The sequence below is a fragment of the Ranitomeya imitator genome, chromosome 1 (genome assembly GCF_032444005.1).
Source record: "Ranitomeya imitator isolate aRanImi1 chromosome 1, aRanImi1.pri, whole genome shotgun sequence".
In the NCBI taxonomy this organism is placed as follows: Eukaryota; Metazoa; Chordata; class Amphibia; order Anura; family Dendrobatidae; genus Ranitomeya; species Ranitomeya imitator.
This window is the reverse complement of record NC_091282.1, coordinates 795,221,781-795,247,439: the sequence shown is the minus strand read 5'-3', so window position 1 is coordinate 795,247,439 and position 25,659 is coordinate 795,221,781. Positions and strand designations below refer to the sequence as shown.

The window sequence follows — 25,659 nt, the reverse complement described above, 5'->3', positions numbered from 1 at the left end:
CCCGGATCAGAAACCAGCCTTTCCCGCTCTGTGCGACGCCTCGGTGACCGCTGCATGCATTGTGGTCTCGCGAGATGATGACGTACGGTCTCGCGAGACCGTTACGTCATCATCTCGCGAGACCGCAATGCAACCAGGAGGAGGATGGCGCCGCTGCTGCTGCTCCTGTTGTTCTGTGCAGGGAGCCTCCGCCCTGCCAGGTGTCTGGAGGCTGTGAGCCTGGAGCGGAGCCTGGTGTGAGGGCCGGGGCTGCAGGCGGACATCACCCTGCCCGTCCGACACTTCCACATCCAGGCTGTGAACGGCGCCGGCCGGTACTTCACCTCCTCTCCAGGTAACCATGTGACCGCGGCTAATCCTCAATGATCCCAGACAGAAGGGAGCGGCGGCCACACAGCCCTGTCCTCTGACGTCACCGCCCCATTAACCCCTTAGACTCCTTATCTACTATATGTGACTGGGCAATATACTACGTAGCTGGGCAATCTACTATGTGACTGGGCAATACAGTACGTGAACTACTGGGCAATATACTACATGGCTGGGCAATATACTACGTGGCTGGGCAATATACTACGTGGCTGGGCAATATACTACGTGGCTGGGCAATATACTACGTGGCTGGGCAATATACTACGTGGCTGGGCAATATACTATGTGACTGGGCAATATACTACGTGGACATACATATTCTAGAATACCCGATGCGTTAGAATCGGGCCACCATCTAGTTAGTTTTATAATAACATAATAAATATAAATAAATGAAATATTTAAAATAAATTACAATAATATTAGTTTAATAATATAATACAATAAATTAGAATAATTAAATTTAACAATGGAAGATATAATACATTGTATTATTAGTTTAATAAAATAATTAAATACAATAATAAAGAAATAAAATAAATTAGATTAATATTGGTTTAATATTAAAATAATACTAGAGATAATAAAATAATTGAAATAAATTAGAATAATTTAAATTTAATAATATGAATAACAATAACACATGCAAATATATGAATGGATGCTAAATATTCTGCAGGGATACAATATATTATTGTATGGTGTAACAATGCTACTCACTTGGGAGCTAAATGAGTTATCACTGGAACTGTTTCTATTTAAAATCCGGATGGTTTATTGCAGTCCTTATAAACCACTTGACAGGAAAACTCAAATGCCGGCCCAAGTCTCTTGATCAGCTCATCGACGCAGGGCATCGGATATGCGTCGAACTTGGAGATTTCGTTCAGCTTCCGATATTACCGAATTTCCATTCTCCATCGAGTTTTGGAACAAGGACCATCGGGTTAGCCTACCCACTCTTAGAATCCTCAATGACAGCGAGATTCAGCATACGGTTCTCTTCCTTGGAGATCAGTTCTTGGTAGGTTTCTGGAATTTGGTAGGGCTTCGAATTTACCTGCACATGGGTGTTGTGAATTCTGCTCTTGGGTTCCCTCCAGTGGTTGTAGGTGGGAATGCAGTTGTCTCTGAGTCACTGTCCTGGCCAGGTGTATCTGCTAATTGCTGTTCTGACTGGGATATTTAAGTGTGCAGGATTCATTAGCCCTTTCCAGTTGTCAATGTTTCTTTGGAAGGATTGGATCTCTGCCTGGCCTCACCTGCTTAGCTGCCAGTTCAGCAAAGATAAGTGTCTGTTTCTTTTTCTGAAGCACACTTGCTGTGTGCTTATTTTCAGTGCTGATCTTTTGTTTCTATTTGTCCAGCTTAGACTGTGTCAGTTGTTTTTCTCAGTCTGGTTGGATTCTCTGGAGTTGCAGTTATACTCTCCACATCTTTAGTTAGGTGGTGGAGTTTTGTATTTTCTGCTGTGGATATTTTTGTAGTATTTTTATGCTGACCGCTTAGTATCCTGTCCTGTCCTTTTCTATTTAGCTAGAAGTGGCCTCCTTTGCTAAGCCTGTTTTCTGCCTGCGTGTGTCTTTTCCTCTCCAACTCACAGTCATTATTTGTGGGGGGCTGCCTATCCTTTGGGGGTCTACTCTGAGGCAAGATAGTTTTCCTATTTCCATCTTTAGGGGTATTTAGTCCTCCGGCTGTGTCGAGGTGTCTAGGTTTTGTTAGGCACACTCCACGGCTACTTCTAGTTGCAGTGATAAGATCAGGGTTTGCGGTCAGTATAAGTTACCACCTACTCCAGTGAAGGTTTTCATGCTGCTCCAAGGCCACCTGATCATAACACATGGGATTCCGTCAGGACTTCGTGTTATATTACTTCGGTGCACCTTGGCAAATCTGAGAACAGGTCCCAGTTCTGCTGCAGCAATTCCAGACATTGCTGTTTTTGAGTTTTCAACAGCGTTTCGGCTACTCTGATGTCTTCAATGTACTACTCTGGCTTAACCAGCAAACATGAAGTTTCAATTGGGTTCCTGTCTTGCCATGCCTTGATGGGTAGTGCACAAGGGGATTTCGGAAGTGAAAGGTCGGAACATTTATCTGGCAGGTGGGAAAGGACTTGCAATACCTTAGGATTTTCTGGTGACATCCGGGCCAATAGAACCTCCGCATGACCCATTCTTGAGTTTTGTTAATTCCCAGATGGCCACCCAAGACAACTGAATTGGCCATGTTCAACATCCTTTGTCTAGAGAGTCCTGGTTTCAGGAATTATTCCAATATCTCCTCCCTCACCTTAGTAACCCTGTGCAATAAGTCATAAGGCATTCTTGCCCGGTGCCACCCCTTATTATTGCCATCTCTTATTAGCCCTGACTTATTATACAGGAACGCTACCTAGGAGGCCTGGTTCATTCATGTCAGGTAGTATAGGACGGTTTATTTGTCCGGTAACATCTAGCTACGGGGGCCTCTCATGTGGGGTACTATTGCATCCTTAAATCTCCTGTATCTGGACTTGTCCTGGTAGTCTGTGTGGGGTGGCACTGTGGCTTGACCTTATTTTAGGTCTAGTTCTCATTTTTGCTATGTGTTGCAATTTTAATTGTTTTTAATGGCTTTTGTAGTGTACTCAAGTGTGGTTTAATAAAAATTTTGTTATACTTTGTTATAAATTTTGTGGTGATCCCTTCATTATGCATGCTACCCTTTTCTTCTGTTTTTGGCCCTTGTTCTTCTGTAGCATGCTATAGATGATCCCTGACGGTGGTGCCGGCCTATATTTCTTTGTATATACCTGTGCAATAAGTCCCCACTCAGTATGAAATAGGGAAACATGGTGTTAGCCCCCCGGCTCCTGTGCAATGCCGTTCATAGCAGTTACCTTATTGAACGCTTCTTTTAGAGTTAGCTCCCTATATTGGGTGGACTCAAAATTTTCTCCAGTCACCCCTACTTTAAGAATATTGGCCTCCAGGGATGCTATTTCCTCATCTCCTACGATTACACAGAAGGGAAAGCCATCAGGCTCTGGGGTTAGTGAGACTTCTTTAAGGCCAGCCCATTTCTTACCTGAGCAATTGAGGTCCCTGCCCCTCCCCCACAAGTCCCAAAACAACACAATGTTCTGGCCTATGATAATCGGTTGCAATAAATCCTGGACCATGCCAACCTCATGGGACTCAGTACCTCGGCCCGTCGCAATGACCACTCTGGCCAATCGATAGTCTTAACATTCCCGTTAATGCAGTGTATGTCCACCTTCTTTCCTGGGATCAATTTGAGAGGGAGTGAGGCCCTCATGAGGGTCATCAAACTCACTGAGTGTGGTAGTCCCATTATTTGCAGACCATTCACTTTTACAGGACAATGTTGCGGCCTCTAGTCTGGTGGACAGTCCACACTTCAAGCCAGATATGCATAGAATGAACACCAGCGTCTGATCCTACAGTCCATTTGCTTGGTGGTTGGGGAGAACGGGCAGCTACATGACCTGGGCCATGACAGTTCCAGCAAATTACATCTCCCAATGAGACCCCCGGCATAGCCTCCTCCACCCCTTTGACGCCCCATCCCCTTTTTATTCTCTGCCTCCTGATGTCACCCCCAGTAAGGAGTGTGTTAGTTCCCCATGGAACCCTCGGCCCCTGATAACTTTCGACCAGTCCCACCAAGTCATTAGCTTTCTGGGGACCTCACTTGGCAACTCAAGTCTGCATCGGACTCGGAAGGGTGTGCACAAACTGGTCCATTACAACTCACTCTACCATCTGTGCTGGGGTAGAGGACTCCAGCCTCAACCACATTTGGATGAGATGCAACAGATCAAACATTTGGGAGCGAGGGGGTTTGTCATGACAATGTGCCCAGTGGCGGAACTGTTGTACCCTGACAGACATTGTCACTCCCAAGTGCGCCAAAATTTCTGTTTTCAATTTTGCATATTCTTTGATGTCATGTAAGGGTAAATCATAGTAAGCCTTTTGTGGCTTCCCTGATAAGTATGGTTATCCTTTAAAAAATGGTTTAAAAGTCCTCAATGTCGTCTCCAGGGATCATTTTCTGCAAGGCTTTCCTCGCCACTTTATGGATTGAAAAATCAATCTCCTGTTGTGCCAGCTGTTGCTACTATAGCTGTTGCTGCTGTAGCTATTGCTGCTGTAGCTGTTGTTGGTGCTGCTAGGCTTGCATCAGGTGTTTAATCAGGTCCTTCATGCTGTCTGACGCTGCTTCTTGGCCTATAGCCACTTTCACCCTCGACATGCAGTACTTCTTGAGCAGTCATACGTGTTCCCTGGGAATGCTGCCCGCCCTTCTAACAACAAATGTAACAATGCTACTCACTTGGGAGCGATATGAGGTATCACAGGAACCGTTTCCATTTCAAAAGTCTGGATGGCTTATTGCAGTCCTCATAAACCACATCAGAGGAAAACAAATACAGCCCTTTTCTGGCACAAAGTGAAACAAACTAAAAAGTCCATACAATAGTGCTGGTTTGCCCAGTTTCATATGGATCGCCCCACGTAAGGGCAATGGGGTACTCGGTACCGGGTCCTTCAGTTCCCTCAGCGGGGATGTCACGGTGGCCCGACCCGGACCGTGGCCTATGAGGGGCGCCCAATAAAAGGCAGAGTTCGTAGATAACGGTAGTGTTCGTGACGCCACCTGTGGTATTCGGTCAGAGTGACCGACGCTGCTTAGGGGTCCGCTGGGGTGATGGAATGGCAGCTAGATGGTATACCTTCCCACAGGTGAAGTATATCCCCAGGGCTTCCCAGAAGTGTAGATGGTGATGGTGGATGGTGCAAGGCGTGGTGAATAATGAGGACACAATGGGTGCAGTCTCTTTACCTTTACTGAAGGCTTCAGCATCCACAGTCCAGGGTACCGGAAGACAGGGTAGCAGGGTCTGGCCGGTCTGATGGCAATTCCAGAGTCCCCTTATCCAGGTGGAAATCAGTAGCCTTCCCCTTGCGCACAGTAATGTAGTAGGTCCTTACTTGCATTCGCTACCATAAGGTCCTCACTCTTGTTACTTTTCTCTCTCTGTCCCCCAGATGGATAGGACATAACCCGTATGACGGTGGTGGTCTGAGGTTATTTTATAGGGACCCTAGCGTCGCCCCTCCTCCGCGTTGCCACCTTGTCTGCTTAGGCTTTTAGGTTGGACAGCCAACTTGGAATCAACTGCCCTGCCGGTCTCTGAAGTAAAGCGTAGAGTCTATTACTCCCTCGGTGTTCCGGCCACCGGCTCTGCGCTCAGAGGAAGGCAGCCTGCTTCTAGCTGGTCTCCCGCTGTTGTTTCACTCCTGTTGCTATGACTTCTGTGCTCACTCACTACGGCACACTTCCTTTCGTGTCCTTTCTTAGGAGGCTGCCGCATGGGTTGCAGGCGCAGCTCCGTGTCTTTCCTTCCTCCTCAGACTACAGTCTGGATCTGACCAGGGATCACCCCAGCCAGCTCGACCAGGAGACCTTTTCTCGTCGGTCCCCAGCCAGGAGCTCTCCTCTCCTCCTCTTACTCTTACTCTGACTGCCTAACTTCCTAACCAACCCCCAGTTTTACCCAAGTGTGAGGAGTGGCCTAATAGATAGAACCTTTTGCTCCCCCTGGTGGCCGGCGTGTGAAGTGTGTGTGGCTGTGATACCTGGCAGGGTGAACTCCTTTGGTGCCATCAGACGTAACATCGCTCCCCCTGGTGGAAGAACGACATTACTGCAACGACCAGGACTCTGGGGTACTGCACATAGTCTTTTAGTAAAGCCACACAATCTAGAAGGTCTGCAACCTCCACACACACACACACACACACAGTGACTGTGTGAGACAATTCAGCCTCATTTTACAAAGTGAGCCACATACAAGACTGGAGATATGGTGAGCAACTGTCTCCCCCAACTTTTCAGCTCCTCACAATAAACCTGTCATGGCCAATTAACCCCTTGTAGTGTATATACTACATGTACTAAAGCATTACTCCAGGTTTATTTGTTATCCACTGTGTGTTCAACAACCTACATATAATGGTTATGAGATACTGTATATTGGAGAAATATGATATACTAGATGGTGGCCCGATTCTAACGCATCGGGTATTCTAGAATATGTATTTATGTATGTATATAGCAGCCACATAGTATATAGCACAGGCCATGTAGTATATAGGAGCCATGTAGTATATAGCAGACAAATACTACGAGGCCTGTGCTATATACTATGTGGCTGCTATATACATATTGTAGAATACCCGATGCGTTCATACAGGCCACGCAATATATAACAGTGGCCACTCAGTATATAACACAGCCACGTACTATATAACACAGCCCACGCAGTATATAGCAGCCACACAGTATATAACACAGGCGACATAGTATATAACACAGGCCATGCAGTATATAACACTGGCCACGTAATATATAGCACAACCCAAGTAGTATATAGCAGCCACGTAGTATATAACACTGCCCACGCAGTATATAGCAGCCACGTAGTATATAACACTGCCCACACAGTATATAACAGTAGCCACGTAATATATAGCACAGCCCACGCAGTACATAACACAGCCCATGCAGTATATAACACTGCCTATGTAGTATATAGCAGCCACGTGGTATCTAACACAGCCCACGTAGTATACAGCAGTGTGGGCACCATATCCCTGTTAAAAAAAAAATAAAAATAAAAAATAGTTATATACTCACCCCTGGGATCCAGCGAAGCTCCGGCGATACACGCGCGGCTGCCGCCATCTTCCGTTCCCAGGATGCATTGCCAAATTACCCAGATGACTTAGCGCTCTCGCGAGACCGCTAAGTCTTCTGGATAATTTCGCAATGCATCGCCGGGAACGGAAGATGGCGGCAGGCGCGTGCGGCTCGGCGGACTACGGAGGGGGAGTATAGCAGGTTTTTTTTTTTTTTTGTTATTTTTAACATTACATTTCTTTACTATTGATGCCGCATAGGCAGCATCAATAGTAAGAAAGTTGGTCACACAGGGTTAATAGCAGCAGTTACGGAGTGCGTTACCGGCGGCATAACGCGGTCCGTTACCGCTGACATTAACCCTGTGTGAGCACTCACCGGAGGGGAATATGCGGGCGCCGGGCACTGACTGCGGGGAGTAAGGAGCGGCCATTTTCTTCTGGACTGTGCCCGTCGCTGATTGGTCGTGGCTGTTTTGCCGCGACGAATCAGTGACTTGGATTTCCATGACAGAGGCCGTGACCAATGAATATCCGTGACAGAAAGAAGGAAAGACAGAAAGACGGAAGTGACAATTAGACAATTATATAGTAGACTAGATGGCAGCCCGATTCTAAAGAATCGGGAGTCTAGAATCCATATATACTTGAAATTCGGCAGGAGCTTGAAGAGCAACGTCACTGGGCCCGCCTCCACGCAGTAGAAACTTGCTGTGAGGTAAAAATTCAAAAATCACACCAAAATGGCGGGCGGAGTGTGTCACAGTACGGCACGTTTCTGATTGGTCGCTCGCAGCAGGCGGCAACCAATCAGACACTGGACACTGTTGACGTCACTTATCTCCGGACATTAGCTCCGGACATTAGCTCCGGACATTAGCTCCGGACATTATCTCCGCACATTAGCTCCGGACATTAGCTCCGGACATTAGCTCCGGACAAAGCCACGGAAGTTGGCACAAATTGCAGGAAGTAGTATTCTAGGCAATTAATCTCCGGACATTAGCTCCGGACATTAGCTCCGGACATTAGCTCCGGACATTAGCTCCGGACAAAGCCACGGAAGTTGGCACAAATTGCAGGAAGTAGTATTCTAGGCAATTATATATTAGATTATGAAGAGCCATGAGATATTCTGCAAGTGTAAAAGATCTTTCTAGGGATAGGATATATTCCGCAGGGATGTGAGATGTTCTGCAGGAGTGTCATCTAGGGATGTTACATGTTGTGCTCTATGCCAGGGGTAGGAGATGTTACAGAAGAACATGGGATATTATATCCGGTGATTACTAGGTCATCCCCTGTCTTCTGAGGGCCCCGTCATATGTGAGAGCTGATCTGCTGGTGATTCAGCTGTAAATCTTGCAAAGATTAAAGCGAATGAGTTTTAACAGGCAAAAAGAAAGATTCACAGAAACGCCACTGATTATAGGATTTAACGATTTCACAAAATGTGGGATTTCTGGAAACGCACAGTCTGTCTTCTTGGCCCAAAAAAAGAGGTCAAGAGGGGATTTTAAGATATATTATACAAGAGAGATATTTTACTGTGAACTGGCAAGTCAGCCGTGGTGGGAACACGACGCTCGCACCACAGCTTGCTGCCACATACCAGATGACAATGCAGCAATTATATTCCCAGCCAAAGAGATACAATTACACTCAGATGTAACATAACTTGATCGTCAGGAAGAAGCCAATATTCTCAAAAGCGGAGGATTCCTCTTAATAAAAAGTTCTTGACATAATATACTTCTGAGCTGCATTCACAGTTCAGAGCTAATATCCTCTACCAAAACCTGCATGTTCTGTTCTGGCAAAAAGCTTCTTCTACTAAGTTTTATCCTGACCCCTGTGTGATAGGTTCTCTGCTAAGCATTTAGAGGAGTTTCTGACAACAAGCATGCAAACTGTTTTAAAAAACAACAGTGGAATAGTGAGCGCAGCACATAACGTAGGATCATTACAGGATCAGTAATGTATGTACACAGTGACTGCACCAGCAGAATAGTGAGGGCAGCTCTGGAGTATAATACAGAAGATAACGCAGGATCATTACAGGATCAGTAATGTACGTACACAGTGACTGCACCAGCAGAATAGTGAGTGCAGCTCTGGGGTATAATACAGGATGTGACTCAGGATCAGTAATGTAATGTATGTACACAGTGACTGCACCAGCAGAATAGTGAGTGCAGCTCTGGAGTATAATACAGGATGTAACTCAGGATCAGTGATGTTGACAGAGGTTGGAGCCCCAGCAGTCAGTAAATGATGCCCTATGCTATGGATGTAGTTACCATGTAACTTGCCTGGTCTATGCTTTATGAGGAAACTGAAATCTTGAAGGGCTGAGAACCAACTAGTCACACAGCCATTATTACTAGTGATGAGCGAGTATACTCCTTGCTCGGGTTTTCCTGAGCATGCTCGGGTGGTCTCCGAGTATTTTTTAGTGCTCAGAGATTTCAATTTTGTTGACGCAGCTGCATGATTTACAGCTGCTAGATAGCTTGAATACATGTGGGGATTCCCTAGCAACCAGGCAACCCCCACATGTACTCAGGCTGACAAAAAAAACTAATTCTCCGAGCACTAACAAATACTCGGAGACCACCCGAGCGTGCTCGGGAAAACCCGAGCAACAAGTATACTCGCTCATCACTAATTATTACCCTTCTTTTATCTCTTAACCATCTCAGAGGGGCATGGTCTGACACTAGTTTGAACTTTCGACCTAGCAGGTAATATTTCAGTGTATCTATGGCCCATTATATGTCTAAGCACTCCTCGACAATAGCATAATTGTTCTCACAGGCATAGCTTCCGGCTCAGATAAAGGATAAGATGCTGTTCCCCATTTATTTCATGAGACAGCACGGCTCCCATCCTGACTTCTGAAGCATCCACCTGGACCACAAATTCTTTTGTAAAGTCCAGGGCGACCAGAACTGGATGTTTACACAGCGCCTGCTTCAGCTCTTGAAACGCCATCTCTGTGTCTGGAGTCCATTTAACCATCATCGACTTAGTGCCTTTAAGGAGATCCGTTAATGGTGTGTCAATTATGGTGAAACTTGGGATAAACTGCCGGTAATACCCCACAATTCCAAGAAACGTCCTTACTTGCTTCTTGGAAAGTGGTTGTGGCCATTTCTGAATTGCCTCGATCTTGTTTAACTGTGGCTTGATTTCTCCTATCCTGACGACGTAGCCTAAGTGCTTCCTCCTCCTTCCCTATGGCACACTTTTTCAGATTTACGGTGAACTCAGCTTTTCTTAACGCATCCAGGATCACCTGTACCTTTGGTAGATGACTACTCCAGTCAGGGCTGAAGAACACTATGTCATCAAGGTATGCCGCAGCCAACTTCTTATGTGGAGCCAAGATCCGATGCATCGCCCTCTGGAAGATAGCTGGGGGCTCCTGCAGTCCGAAGGGCATTCTGATGTATTGGAAACACCCACCAGGCGTCGAGAAGGCCGTCTTCTCCTTGGCACTCTGGGAAATGGGGATCTGCCAGTAGTCCTTTTTCAGGTCAAGGGTTGTAATATACCTTGCGGGTCCAAGTCGCTCAAGGAGTTCGTCCACACGGTGCATTGGATACGCATCACAACTGGAGACCTCATTCAGCCTGTGGTGTTCATTACAAAACTGCCACTCACTGTCAGGATTCAGCACGAGGACGATGGGACTCGACCATCCATTTTTTTACGCCTCTATCACACCGATGTCTAGCATTCTCTTAACCTCCTTTGAAATTATCTCCTGCTATGCTTCGGGAATTCTCTAGGGCTTTAGGTTCACCCTTACATGTTAACACTTTGTGCTGCACCACCTGTGTACGCCCTGTGTGGTCCCTGGGCTGGAACTGCCACGACCTTGCTGATTGGTTATATACCCTTGCCTGGGCTTTCTGTGCCTGGAGAAGATGCTCCTTCGCAATAGGCATTACTTTTGCCATCCTCTCCTTCAACTGGGTGATAGGCTCATTGACGCTCCGGTGTGGCTTGACCTCAGCTACCCAGGTTTCCTTGGCAATGTCCAGGAGTCTTCGCGGATGTCGACCATACAAGAGCTTGAATGGTGAGAAGCCAGTGGAGGCTTGAGGAACTTCTCTGATAGAGAAGAGCAGAAATGGAAGCAGATAGTCCCAGTCTCCACCGTCCTTCTCAATGACCTTCTTGAGCATGGCCTTCAAGGTCTTATTGAAGCGCTCTATCAGGCCATCAGTCTGCGGATGATAAACCACCAACATAGAAGAGGATTCTTTACTGTTAGGGCAGTGAGAATCTGGAATTGCTTGCCTGAGGAGGTGGTGATGGCGAACTCAGTCGAGGGGTTCAAGAGAGGCCTGGATGTCTTCCTGGAGCAGAACAATATTGTATCATACAATTATTAGGTTCTGTAGAAGGACGTAGATCTGGGGATTTATTATGATGGAATATAGGCTGAACTGGATGGACAAATGTCTTTTTTCGGCCTTACTAACTATGTTACTATGTTACTATGTTACTATGTTCACAGCTGGGCAATCTGGAGGACTGTATACAACTCTCTCATCAGTTCTCTCATGAAGGGGGTTCCGTCAAAATCTCCTTTGGCTGGCCCATCTTAGCAAAGATATGGACAAGCTCCGGGTGATACTCTTAGCCGAAGAGCTCCTTAGTGAGTTTTCTCTACCCCCAGGTGTCCCCCCAAAACATGTGAATGAGCAATGTCTAAAACTCTCCGCCGGTAAGGTCCTGGAACCAATAGCTGCTCCACAATCTCACCTTCCCTCCGTTTGGTCACCCAACACAATAAATCGCCATTGACGGCAAATTGTGGAGACCTGGTGTGAGCCCCTGTCTCTTGAGCAACTCCATTACATACGGTAACATTATCAGTATTATTATTATTATTATTATATGCCCCCTCTCGTTCCCCTCTCCAGCAAGGACACATAGGGAAAACTCCTCCATCTTTGTTTTTGATGGAATCTTTTCCAGAGGCACCTGGCTTTTGTCCGGGACACTCTGTGCAGCCCCCATTTGCCACAAAATCCATAATAGTGAAAAATCCCACCCCAGTATGACAGGATGGATACATTCTTTACTACCCCAACCTCATGGGACGAAGTACCACAGTCTGTTCCCATGGTCACTCTGGCTACAGGGTAGTCCCTGGCATCACTCTGTTTATGCAGCGGACGCCCACAAACTTATCAGGGATCAACTGGTAGGGCAGTGTAGCATTGATTAGCGTCACAAGACTTCCAAAGTCCAAAAGTCCAAGACCCATTACCCCATTGAATGACATGGTACACGACTGTGACTTTTCGCCAGGTTGACTATCCACACTGCAGGCCAGATAGGCGAACTAGCAACAGTAGCAGATCCAACCATGTATATACTCCAGCTCCAGATAAATGGTAAAAAACTTTTTCTTTATTGATCCAACGTAATAAAAACAGGATAATCCTTACAGATGGCAGACAGAATAAGTGATTGCGCAGAGAACGGCTACGCGTTTCGACCACAACGGGTCTTACTCATGCCTAGATAATCTCAGAAATGGTAGCTATATATATAGCACCTTAGAACCTATCACAAGCATTTCATCCGTCACATGACTAAATACACAGGTCCTGGAAGTGCATAAAAGACAAATACAGATAGTATGGTAGCTATATATATAGCACCCCAGAACCTATCACAAACACTTCATCCGTCACATGACTAAATACACAGGTCCTGGAAGTGCATAAAAGACAAATGCAAATAGTGCATATAAAAGTAAAATAACGCATACATAAATACAAAATATAAAATTGTCAAACCTACCTATTGCCCTAATTAGCAATAATGGTAAAGTATTTCGTTTCTTTTATTCATACCCGCGGGGAAGCGAGTGTTCAGACTGTACATCCAAAACGCCTCCCTAGTAAGTAGGCGTCTTTTTATATCACCCCCGCGGCTTTGAGGAAAAACTTTCTCTATGCCGTGTACTCTAAGAGCTGCGGTGTCTCCATTATGTGTCATACCGAAGTGTTTGGATACCATTGAGATATTCCTATTAATCATGTTGTAATTTTTTGCGTCCCTGAGATGTTTGGAGACGCGTGTTTTCAACTTTCTTGATGTGCACCCTATATATGAAATTTGGCAAATTAAACAGTCTATTTTGTAGATCACATTTTATTGTGACAATTTATAAAACTATTAATTTTGTAACTTTTAGTTTTTTCGGTATTTTGAAAGGTGTTGCCTACACAAGAATGCGCACAGGTACTGCAAGCCGCAGTGCCGCATCTAAAGAAACCCTTGCATTCAAGCCAGGTTTTGGATCCTGATTTAGTCAGAAACGAATTCGGAGCTACTAGATCCCCGATAGTTCGAGCCCTTCTCGCCACCACATTAACCCCATCTTTCAGAATATTCATGAGTGTATGGTCTTCATATAAAATAGGTAATCTATGATTGATAATTTTTTTGATATGATTAAACTGAGAACTGAACTGTAAACATACATGAGGTTTATCACTTAATCTCTTTTTATTAGATCCACTCATAGCACTATTTACCAAAAGATCTTCTCTGCGTTTTTTGTCCACTATACTTTTGGCCCTATTAATCGACCAATTGGGATATTTACGGGCTTTTAATTTTTCGTTAAGTTCACTGAATTCTTTTAGTTTATCCTCATCCCTACTGCAATTACGTTTTAACCTAGTGAACTCACCCACAGGTATAGATTTTATTGTGTGGGCTGGGTGGCTACTGGTCGCATGGAGAATAGTATTTCCACTGATGGGCTTTACATAGGTTTTACTAGCTATAGGTTCATCAACTATACCGTACAGATTTAAATCAAGAAAGGAAATGTTACTTTGATCAAAAACATAAGTGAACCTAATACCAAAATCATTTGTATTAATATAGTCAACAAATCCTGGTATGGCAGACACATCACCCCCCCAAATAATGAGCGTATCATCGATGTATCTGCCATACCAGGAGATGTGATCAACAAAGGGATTGTCTGGAGAATACAAATATTGCTGTTCCCAATGGGCCATTGTCAAATTAGCTAAAGATGGCGAATATTTAGCCCCCATAGGAACTCCTGACTTTTGAACAAATATTTCATCACCAAATGAAAAAAGATTGTGTCTCATAAGGAAGAAAATAACCTGCAACTCAAAATTAATTAGGTCCTGTGAATAATGTCCATAATCTGTTAGATGAAACTGTAAAGCTCTCATAGTTACATCATGAGGTATATTTGTGTACAAAGACACAACATCACAGCTCAGCCAGACATAATTCTTTCTTCAAGTCCAGTTAGAAAGTATTTTTAACACCTCTCTTGAGTCTTTGATATAACCTGGCATTTTCGTAACTATAGGTTGTAGCAGTGAGTCAACCCACTCACACAGGTGTTCCGTCACGGATCCGATCCCAGATATGATGGGACGCATTGCTGGAAATCCATCACGCCAGCAAGGTGGAGGTGGGGTACTGGTATGGGCTGGTATTATCAAAGATGAACTTGTGGGACCTTTTCGGGTTGAGGATGAAGTGAAGCTCAACTCCCAGACCTTCTGCCAGTTTCTGGAAGACAACTTCTTCAAGCAGTGGTACAGAAGAAGTCGGTATCGTTCAAGAAAAACATGATTTTCATGCAGGACAATGCTCCATCAGATGCCTCCAACTACTCCACAGCGTGGTTGGCCAGTAAAGGTCTCAAATAAGAAAAAATATTGACACCTGATCTGAACCCCATAGAGAACCTGTGGTCCTTCATAAAATGTGAGATCTACAGGGAGGGAAAACAGTCCACCTCTCGGAACAGTGTCTGGGAGGCTGTGGTGGCTGCTGCACGCAATGTTGGTCGTAAACAGATCAAGCAACTGACAGAATCTATGAATGGAAGGCTCTTAGTGTCATCTTAAAGAAAGGTGGCTATATTGGCCACTAATTTTTTGGGGTTTTGTTTTTACATGTCAGAAATGTTCATTTCTAAATTTTGGGCAGTGATATTGGTTTACCTGGTAAAAATAAACAAGTGAGATGGGAATATATTTCGTTTTTATTAAGTTGCCTAATAATTCTGCACAGTAATAGTTACCTGCACAAACAGATATCCTCCTAAGATAGCCAAATCTAAAAAAAAACCCACTCCAACTTCCAAAAATATTAAGCTTTGATATTTATGAGTCTTTTGGGTTGATTGAAAACATAGTTGTTGATCAATAATAAAAATAATCCTTCAAAATACAACTTGCCTAATAATTCTGCACACAGTGTATAATGGGCACCACAGAGTGCTCCATACAGAATGAGCCGCATGCTCCATACGGAATTGAAACCATATAATGCTCCATACAATATAGTGAGCCACATATAATTCTACATACATTATATGATGGGCCCCATCTATTGCTCCATATATAATGGGCCTCATATAATGCTCCATACAGTAGATGATCGGCCCCATACAGTATACTGAGTCCCATATATTGCTCCATACAGAATGGGCCCCATATGATGCTCCATACAGAATGGGCCCCATGTAATACTCCTTACAGAATGGGTCCCATATAATGCTCCAAAAATAATAGGCCCCATAAGATGCTCCATGTATAATGGGCCCCATATAATACTCCATATAAAATGCTCCAAATATAATTAGTCCCATAAGATGCTTCATATATTATTGGCCCCATATACTGCTCCATATGCAATTGGCCCCATATACTGCTCCATATGTAATTGGCCCCATAAGATGCTCCATATTAAATTGGCCCCATAAGATACTCCATATAGAATTAGTCCCATATAATGCTCCATATATGGGCCCCTTCTGATGGTCCCCATATATTGCTCCAAATATATCTAAAAAAAAAAATGAAATACTCACCTCTCGTTGCTTGACGCTGCTCTGCTCTGGACTCCTCACCGTCGGCGTCTTCCTGCTCTCTGTGCTGCGACTGCTCAGGCAGAGGGCGCGCACTAGTGACGTCATCGCGCCCTCTGACCTGAACGTCACAGTCAGAGGATGGAAGATGCTGCAGCGCTGGAACCGGGAGGTAAGTATCACAAGTGCCGGGGCCCGGAGCAGGCGGGGGTGTCCACTCGCGGGGGCCGGCACTATAGCACGCCAGTGTACCCGACGGCGAGTGGGCCCCCTGCCTGCTCAGGGCACCGGCACTTGCCTGGGTGCTGACGCCGGCCCTGGTGGGACGGTTCCAAGATGGAGACCACTATACTGCGTGACCATTTCTCACACCACGTGGGGGCGTCACGGGTGCTGTCTCTCCCAGTACTGTACTTGGCACTCGGAGGCGTTGGCGGTCGCTGCTGTTCTTTATTTCCATAGATTTGTCTTGTGCATTCTGTGGAAAGGAACGAAAAAGAAAAAACGCGATTTGCATGTTCATTATTTGCAAAGATTAAACCTTGAATGTGCTGTGTGGGGGAGTGGAGCTGAATCATCAGCGCTCCAAAAATATGTCAAAAAGCACATGTTTTCTGCAGCTTTGGTTCCTGCACATGAAAACATGATATAGCACGGAGGCATTAAAGGGACGGTTCATCATCCCATTCTTATCCTTCAGCAATTTGCATTCTGCTGTGTTGTATCATGGCACTTTTAGCACAACAACCCAATATCCAGCAAAACACTGATTCCGGGCATGGGCTGTGCAGACCCTGAACCACCAGGGGCAGAGAGCAGCGCCGGACCGGAGTAGTTTGGCCCAGCAGAGAAGATCATTCTTCGAGCCCGGCATGCACAATTGGCACTAGCTGCAGAGTCTGCCCTTATCTTTAGTTCCCATCTTGTCAAGCTGATACTCAGGGAATGAGCATTCATTGGAATGACAATTTCCAACTATCGAACCGTCCAAAAAATCCTGTAATTACCAGACATCAGCAAAACGCTCATTTGTCGGGTGCAATGATTTTTAATCCTCATTCTCAGCAGCATATCATTCTGTGTAAAGAGTAAGTGAACTGCTGCAATGAAGTGCTGTCTAGGGCCCGCCGGAGGTTCCTCCGCTCCTCTGAAGAGCCAGTCCAGTGCTGGCTGAGAGGAGAGAAGGTTCTGTAGCCAGACAGCTAAAAGGATAAGCAAACTGGCAGAATTGTGAGTGCAGCTCTGGGTGTAATTGGAGTATAAGATTTTCTGAATGATGTCTGCTCAGTCGATTTTGACAGATTGGGGTCTGCTTGTTCATTCCTTGGCACTGCCTTGAGGGAGCTGCGTGGAAGGACCAAGATTTTCTGAAGTTTCGGGTCCAATTTTTACATGAGGTTGAAATGTCAGATTTGAGTGTCGTTGTATCTCCGGCCTCTGCCGCCCCTGGGGGCTTCAGTGATATTTTTGGGAAATCCAGGATGATGAGTGTAGATCATAAAGTCCAGGACCAGGAGTGATTTGTGAGGCTGCTCTGTTCAGTGCCCAGTGAGTGTCAGTGAATGTAAACCTCTCGATTCTCTTCAGAAAATCACGTTATATATACAGATGAATGGACATTCTGGATGCTTTTACTTTGGCCTCATCTCATCATTTGCATTTTTTAATAATTTTTTTTCTCTTTTTTTCTGGAGCTTAGTTTTTCTTTTTGTGCCAAATTAATCATATTGGCGCAGGAAGTTTTATAAATCTGGTGCGAAAGCAAAGATGTTTTTATTTTCGCTCTTTTGTTTTATTTGAACTTTTTTGGGAAAATTATCAGATGACCCTTTCAGTAGGCAATAAAATGTCACAAAAAACAGCCCCCAGAAAAAGAATGCCAAATGGATTTTGGACTTCACTAGACGACTGATGTACAATTGCGCAGTTGAGCGAAAAAAAAAAGTAGATCTGAAGCCTCCATCACTCCAGCTCTATTTCCCGCCAAGTGCAGTCTCCTCCTGCTTGACTGACAGCCTCTAAGCTGTGTGACTGCAGGAAATAGAGCATGAGGAAGCAACGCTGCGCGGGGAATAAAGCTGGAGTGACAGAGGCTTCAGATCTACCATAGCTCTTCAGCCTAATTTGCATATCAATTCCAACACTGATTTCTCAGCAATGAAGGAACGGGGAAACCATGTAAAGGTTCTGTTGGACTTTAATTTTAATCCATTTAACTCCAAAAAAAGACACAACCAGACAGATGAATTGAGATCTTCATTTTCCACCCCCTGATGATTCCTGAAAATCTGTTTGTTATAAATGAATGACACATTCTTGTTAACTCCCAGAAGCTAAAAACTAATTTTAAATTATGGGTTAAAACTTTTTATCTTCTATATTATCACAGCTGTGGGTTCGCTACATTTTGATTTTTAACATCTCTGCTTGCTACCAATGAATGGGATTTTATTTATTTATTTTTGGCTGAAAGTTTGTAAAGACCTGATACTTCTCACAGCTGAGGCTTTGTTACAATTGTTTCCAGTTTTAGCCATTATTTGCTAAAACTGCTGTTCTGATAGTTTGGAGTCCACCCAGTGCTGTGGTACAATTGTAACAACCCCTCAGCTATGAGATGTATTCACACTGTCAAGAATTGCGCTGTGCAAAGTCGTCTCGAATTCTAAGGGTTGCAGCACAATTTCTGCCGCAGTTTGGCCGCTCCCTGAACGCCTTTTAGCTCTATATATTAATATACATAGAATACTCCCATTCACTGACAGCAAGCGGAGATGTTAGAAATGATGGAAAACTTAAATGCAATATATATTGGGAAGTTGTAGATGAAAACTTAGATGAATACGATTCTTTGTTTTCTTGCAGGTGCCGCACGTTCCGCTCACGGGGAGGAATATTACTCCGGATGCAGAGCAGGGGGGAACGGCGCTAATTAAAAGCCTTCAATTTCGTGTCTCTCTCTGTGTTTTTTCTCATCATGGTGAGAACAGGCAGAAATAGCGCAGACATCCATTCAGTATCAGTGGCGTAGTTAGCGCTTGTGAGCAGCAGTTGGGACGACGCTGATCCGCTTCCTCCTGATTTCCGGGAACGTTCTGGGGTCACTCGGCACCGTCGTCTATTCCGCGTAGATTAGGATTGGCGCTGACTCACGAGCAGAAGAATCCAACATGTACAAACCTTTGCCAAGCTGCTGAGAAAGCATCGTCCTCGTCCGAGGTGCAGTATAACCCCCACCAGGAGCTAAACGAGCTCCGAATCCTCGTCGTCTCAGGGCGTCACCCCCCCAGGAACCCGGACCCCACTCTCTATGTATATAGCTTTCCGTCTAGGAGTCTCGCTGTACAATAATTTACATTGAAGATGTGACTAAATACATATTCATCTGATGGCATGGCGCGAGTGGTTATTTTATAGATGCGGCAAAACCTTCCGTCTGCTGGCAATTTCCTGATGTTTAAACACCACATAATTTCATGCTTCTCCCTAGGTTAACATGGATGCCATCACAAGTGTGCTGAAATGCTCTGTGCTGCTGGCTTGTGGGTGTGACACTTTTTTAAAGAACATTATGTGATGTGACAGGTCAATGCCCACCTTTCTCCCCCCTCAAAAAAAAACAACATATGGCTCTTCAGAAATACTCTGTGCTTGTTTGGGCCCTTTTCACTATACGCATCAGTCTATGATTTTCTCTGACACTGTCCTGGTCACATACAGCCCCATCCTCATTAATATCAGATAAGCGCACAGATCACATCCCACCACATGAGTAATATAACCCCTCCTGAAACACTCTGTGCTGCTGCATTTCCCCGTAAGGGCTCATACTCACATGCAAGAAACTTGGATGAGTCTCGCACCTCAATACCCGGCACTGCCGTCGGCATTTGGATTGGAGCGTGCGGCCACGTAGCAATACATGCAGCCGCACGCTCCGCTCCTGAGTGCCGGGTGCAGTGTCGGGTATTGACGTGCGAGACTCATCCGAGTTTCTCACATGTGAGTATGAGCCCTTACTCTCAGCCTGTCACTTCCCTCTTGTCTCCTTTCTCTTGCTCCCATCATGATTAGTCCCTGGTACTCGGCCCCAAAAACATGAAATTGGTGGGAAGAGAGATAATTTGCATATTTTTATTCCCAGGGAGAATTGCCTGTAAATTGGGGTAACAATACCCCTTAAAGAATTGATTGTAGGGCTGGTTGGGGGTAGTCAATTCTCAGTTTCCTGGCATGGGGGAAGGGATATTGGGGTTTTCGACAGTGAGACCTGGATCTCTCCTGGGTAATGGCGGTGCCATAGACTACGGCTGCGCTATCTGTGCCCACAGTGGTCCCACAGTGGAGGAGCAGCATTACCTGGCGGTTTTCTGCGGGTGATCATCTCCTGAGATATTATTTCTTATTTAATTCCCATTCGCTCCGTCTCCAGCTATGGCGACTTGATGGATGAACGCTCCGTAGGAAGGTGGATCTCCTGCTCTCCTCAACATTGAAATTGTAGAACCAAGAAGCAAAAGTTATGGAATAACAGAAATCACAAAATGGAGGCATCAATGATCTGTAAATACTGGAAAATATAAACAAGAATTTCTAAATCTCAGGATTCTTCAGTATGGAGTCTGAGCCTCATGCACCTCCAGCCTCGGCCACTGACAATGAGGTTATTAATGGTCGTCTGAAGAAGGTTCTGCTGAATGCACTTGGGCAAATCATCAAGATCCGCTACTAGCAGCTCCTATGTAATCACAGAGCAATGCCATCCCCAATGGAGGCTGGAATGGAGGTCTACCTTCTTCAGCGATGAGTCCAACTTTTGTCTTGGATGAAATGATGGCTGGAAATTGGACTGGAGACCACTAGGGAACGTCACAGTCGTCCTACTCCCGGAATTATCATGTGCAGGGCATAATGTCCTGGGGCCGGACCCCTCTAGCCTTCATTCCAGGTGCACTAACAGCTCGGTGTTCTAGTTATTTGATCGCACAACAAGTGGAGCTGCCATTTCTCCAAAGTGTCCCAGGAGCAGCTTTCCAACATGACAACCCCAGGCCACATTTTGCTGGTGCTCCTGGGCACATCAGTTTCCAGCATCTCCGGTCTTGTCTCTCATCGAGCATATCTGGGCCGTCAGTGGTCGGTGATTACACAGGAGCCGCCAGCAGCGGATTTTGATGATTTTCAGCAGAACCTTCCTCAGACTACCAGAGGCCGGAGGTGCCGGGATTTCTGTGCTCAGATGACACTGAATTTTGTTTCCATTTTTTTTAATCATTTACAGATCATTAATATCACCATCCGGTGATTTCCATAATTCTACGTCGTCTCCTTAGTTTTTCAGTGTTGAGGAGTGTAATATGTGTAATATATATATACATATATATATATATATATATGTGTGTGTGTCTATATATAATGTGTATTCTCACCCAAAGACAGCAAGTGCTGGGACCAGGAGAAGGAGCCTGACAGATCTCGCAGCAGCTGCAGCCGGCGCTCATGAATATTTGAACATGAAGGCAATTCCAGTGTGTGGGAGGAGATGAAAAAGACAAAATTAGGTTTTCTTTGCATGTGAAAGCACCTCACTTGCTCCAGAGACGCCGATGCCTCGTCTTATACAGTAATTAATACATTGTCAAGAGGCAGAAAGTTCATAGTGTGGAGGCATATCATGGGTTAAAGGGACACTCCAGAAAAAGACTACAGCAGCCCCCATGCCATTACATGCCACTTACACAGTAATAGTGCCATCTGCTTCCATGGTGAAGGGGCCATCGAATCTGAAATAGACCCCCCCCCCTATGCTGGCTTCCTCTCTAAAGATTGTTTTGTCGTGGCTTTGATGCATATTAAAAAAAAAATAAAATGGCCATACACCTCCACCTGTGCAATATAGTGGCCACCAGTGCAATATAGTGGCCATGTAAAAGTGCCCACGTATAACTGCAATATAGAGGCCATATAAAAGTTCCATACATCACCGTCCATGCAATATAGTGGCCAAATTAATGTACTGTGCAGTGCCCACATACTACTGCAATATAGTGACCATAAAAGTGTTATATATTGGCTCAATACTACTGCTGTACATTGTGGCCACATAAAAGTGTTATATAGTGCTCATGTATTACTGCAATATAGTGGCCATGTAAAAGTAACACAAAGTGCATACATATAACCGCAATAGAGAGGCCATATAAAAGTGCACGCATACTACTGAAATATAAAGGCCATATACAGGTGCTTCTCACTAAATTAGAATGTCAACAACAAATTAATTTCAGAGTGATCTATTTCAAGTGTTAATTTTTGTTAATGTTGATGATTATGGCTTACAGCCAATGAAAACCCAAAAATCATTGTCACGGATCCCTACTCCATGGTGTCACTAATTCGTCACATGCCCACTCCCAGTACGTGACTTGGGGTGTGCCTGCTAGGGTTAATCTATCTCCCCAAAACAGTATAAAAATAAACTGGAGAAACTTACAGAAATCATCTAACTGGTAGTTTGCTTTCTGCTCCCTGAGGGGGGGGGGGGGGGGGAAAGTGAATGGAGTTGGTGGAACACATCAGCGTCGCCTGCCCTCACATGTGAACACGTGTCTCTGTATACAGGTCTAATTTATAGCTTTGGTCTGGAGGTCTGGATTCTAGAACAGCCCTTCAGGTTAATATCATAATTGCTTGGTTTTTGATTGGACCAATGAATATATTATTTTCTCTTGAGATCCTTTGTGTAACAGCTGTCACAGAGATACTACCAGGCTGTAATTAACATCTCCCTTCCAAGAGCTAGGAGGTGTCCAATGTTCCCTTTCTTCTTGGATCTCAGCACAGCCCCTGGTGAGAATTGGGGACAGAAGTCTGATTGTCTCAGGAAGATACACATTAACACCTGGGTGAGACCTGCCTTCAGGACAGATGTTACATTATGACTAGTCACACATATAACCCTAGACATATGTCACTATACACATATAGATATATATACATATTTCACCACAATCATTATCTCAGTAAATTAGAATATTTAACAAAACACATGCAAAGGCTTCCTAAGCAATTACAAAGGTCCCTTAGTCTGTTTCAGTAGCTCCGCAATCATGTGGAAGAATACTGACTTGACAGATGTCCAGAAGGCAGTCGTTGACACACTCCACAAGGAGTGTAAGCCACAAAAGGCCATTGCTAAAGAAGCTGGCTGTTCACAGAGTGCTGTATCCAAGCATATTAATGGAAGGAAAAAGTGTGATGCCAAAGTGTGGTAGAGAAAGGCGCACAAGCAACTGGGATAACCGCAGCCTTGAAAGGATTGTGAAGAAAACTCTATTCAAAAATTGGGAGGAGATTCAACGAGTGGGATGCTGCTGGAGTCATTGCTTCAAGAACCACCACACACAGAGGTATCCAGGACACGGGCTACAAGTGTTGTATTCTTTGTGTCAAGCCACTCATGACCAATAGACAATGCCAGAAGGCTTTTGACTGAGCCAAGGAGAAAATGAACTGGTCTGTTGCTCAGTAGTCCAAGGTGTTGTTTTTCAAATGAAAGTACATTTTGCATTTCATTTGGAAATCAATGTCCCAGAGTCTGGAGGAAAAGTGGAGAGGCCACAATCCAAGCTGCTTGAGGGCTAGTGTGAAGTTTCCACAATCAGTGATGGTTTGGGGAGCCATGTCATCTGCTGGTGTAGGTCCACTGTGTTTTATAAAGACCAAACTCAGCGCAGCCGTCTACCAGGAAATTATAGAGCATTTCATGATTCCCTCTGCCGACAAGCTTTTTGGAGATGGAAATTTAATTCTCCAATAGGACTTGGCACCTGTCCACACTGCCAAAAGTACCAATCCCTGGTTTACACATAACAGTATCACTGTGCTCAATTGGCCAGCAAACTTGCCTGACTTTAACCCCATAGATTCTCTATCCATCGTCAAGAAGAAGATGAGAGAAACCAGACCCAACAATGCAGACATGCTGAAAGCTGCTATCAAAGCAACCTGGGCTTCCATAACACCTCAGCAGTGCCACAGGCTCTCCATGCCACGCCGCATTGATGCAGTAATTGATGCAATGTGAGCCCCGATCCAAGTATTGAGTGCATTTACTGAACATACAGTGGGTACCGAAAGTATTCATACCCCTTTAAATTTTTCAATCTCTGTTTCATTGCAGCCATTTGGTAAATTCAAAAAAGTTTTTTTTTCTCATTAACCCTTTCACGACATGCGCCGTACTATTACTGCGCATTCCGTGTCACCCCCTTTGATGTGGGCTCCGGCGGTGAGCCCACATCAACGTCGCGACATGTCAGCTGTTTTGTACAGCTGACATGTGCGCGCAATAGCGGCGGGTGAAATCGCTATTCACCCGCCGCTATTAACCTGTTAAATGCCGCTGTCAAACGCAGACAGCGGCATTCAACCAGCGCTTCCGGCCGGGCGGCCAGAAATGATGTCATCGCCGACCCCCGTCACATGATCGGGGGTCGGCGATGCATCAGGAAGGTAACCATAGAGGTCCTTGAGACATCTATGGTTACTGATGCCGGCCTGCTGTGAGTGCCCCCCCTGTGGTCGGCGCTCACAGCACACCTGCATTTCAGCTACATAGCAGCGATCTGATGATCGCTGCTATGTAGCAGAGCCGATCAGGCTATGCTAGCTTCTATCCTCCCATGGAGGCTATTGAAGCATGGCACAAGTAAAAAAAATGTTTTTAAAAATATGAAAAAAATATAAAAAATATAAAAGTTTAAATCACCCCCCTTTCGCCCCATCCTAAATAAAAAAAAAAAAAAAAACTACACGTATTTGGTACCGCCGCGTTCAGAATCGCCCAATCAATAAAAAAAAGCATTAACCTGATCACTAAACAGCGTAGCGAGAAAAAAATCCGAAACGCCAGAATTATGTTTTTTTGGTCGCCGTGACATTGCATTAAAATGCAATAACGGGCGACCAAAAGAACGTATCTGCACCGAAATGGTATTAAAAACGTCAGCTCGGCACGCAAAAAATAAGCCCTCACCCGACCCCAGATCACGAAAAATGGAGACGCTTCGGGTATCGGAAAATGGCACTTTTTTTTTTCTTTTTTTTTTAGCAAAGCTTTGAATTTTTTTTCACCACTTGGATAAAAAATAACCTAGTCATGTTAGATGTCTATGAACTCGTAATGACCTAGAGAATCACAGTGGCAGGTTAGTTTTAGCATTTAATGAATCTAGCAAAAAAGCCAAACAAAAAACAAGTGTGGGATTGCACTTTTTTTGCAATTTCACCGCACTTGGAATTTTTTTCCTGTTTTCTAATAAAAGACATGGTAAAACCAATGGTGTCGTTGAAAAGTACAACTCGTCCCGCAAAAAATAAGCCCTCACATGATCATATTGACAGAAAAAGAAAAAAAGTTAGGGCTCTGGGAATGAGGGAAGTGAAAAATGAAAACGCAAAAACGAAAAAGGGCCGTGACTTGAAGGGGTTAATGTACACTCTGCTTCCTATCTTGACTAAAAAAGCAGAAATGTAGTAATTTTTGCAAATTTATTAAAAAAGAAAAACTGAAATATCACATGGTCATAAATGTTGGGGGTCGAGTTCCCGCCTCTGCACAGGGGGAATCTCGGGCCATCTCCGCTGCAGTCTCCCGTTCTTCTCCTGCTG

The 25,659-nt window shown here is 44.7% G+C and overlaps 1 protein-coding gene across 7 annotated transcripts in view; it reads left to right on the top strand.

Moving 5' to 3' along the window:
- LBHD2 (LBH domain containing 2) overlaps positions 1 to 19,376 on the top strand; it is a 764,964-nt gene extending 745,588 nt beyond the window's left edge. For all 7 annotated transcript variants that reach the window (XM_069737791.1, XM_069737783.1, XM_069737763.1 and 4 more), the window contains one exon: positions 18,853 to 19,376. In XM_069737791.1, the coding sequence (XP_069593892.1) occupies positions 18,853 to 18,923 (71 nt within the window). In that variant the 3' untranslated portion in view covers positions 18,924 to 19,376. The remainder of the gene's footprint in view (positions 1 to 18,852) is intronic.
- The last annotated feature ends 6,283 nt before the right edge of the window (positions 19,377 to 25,659 follow it).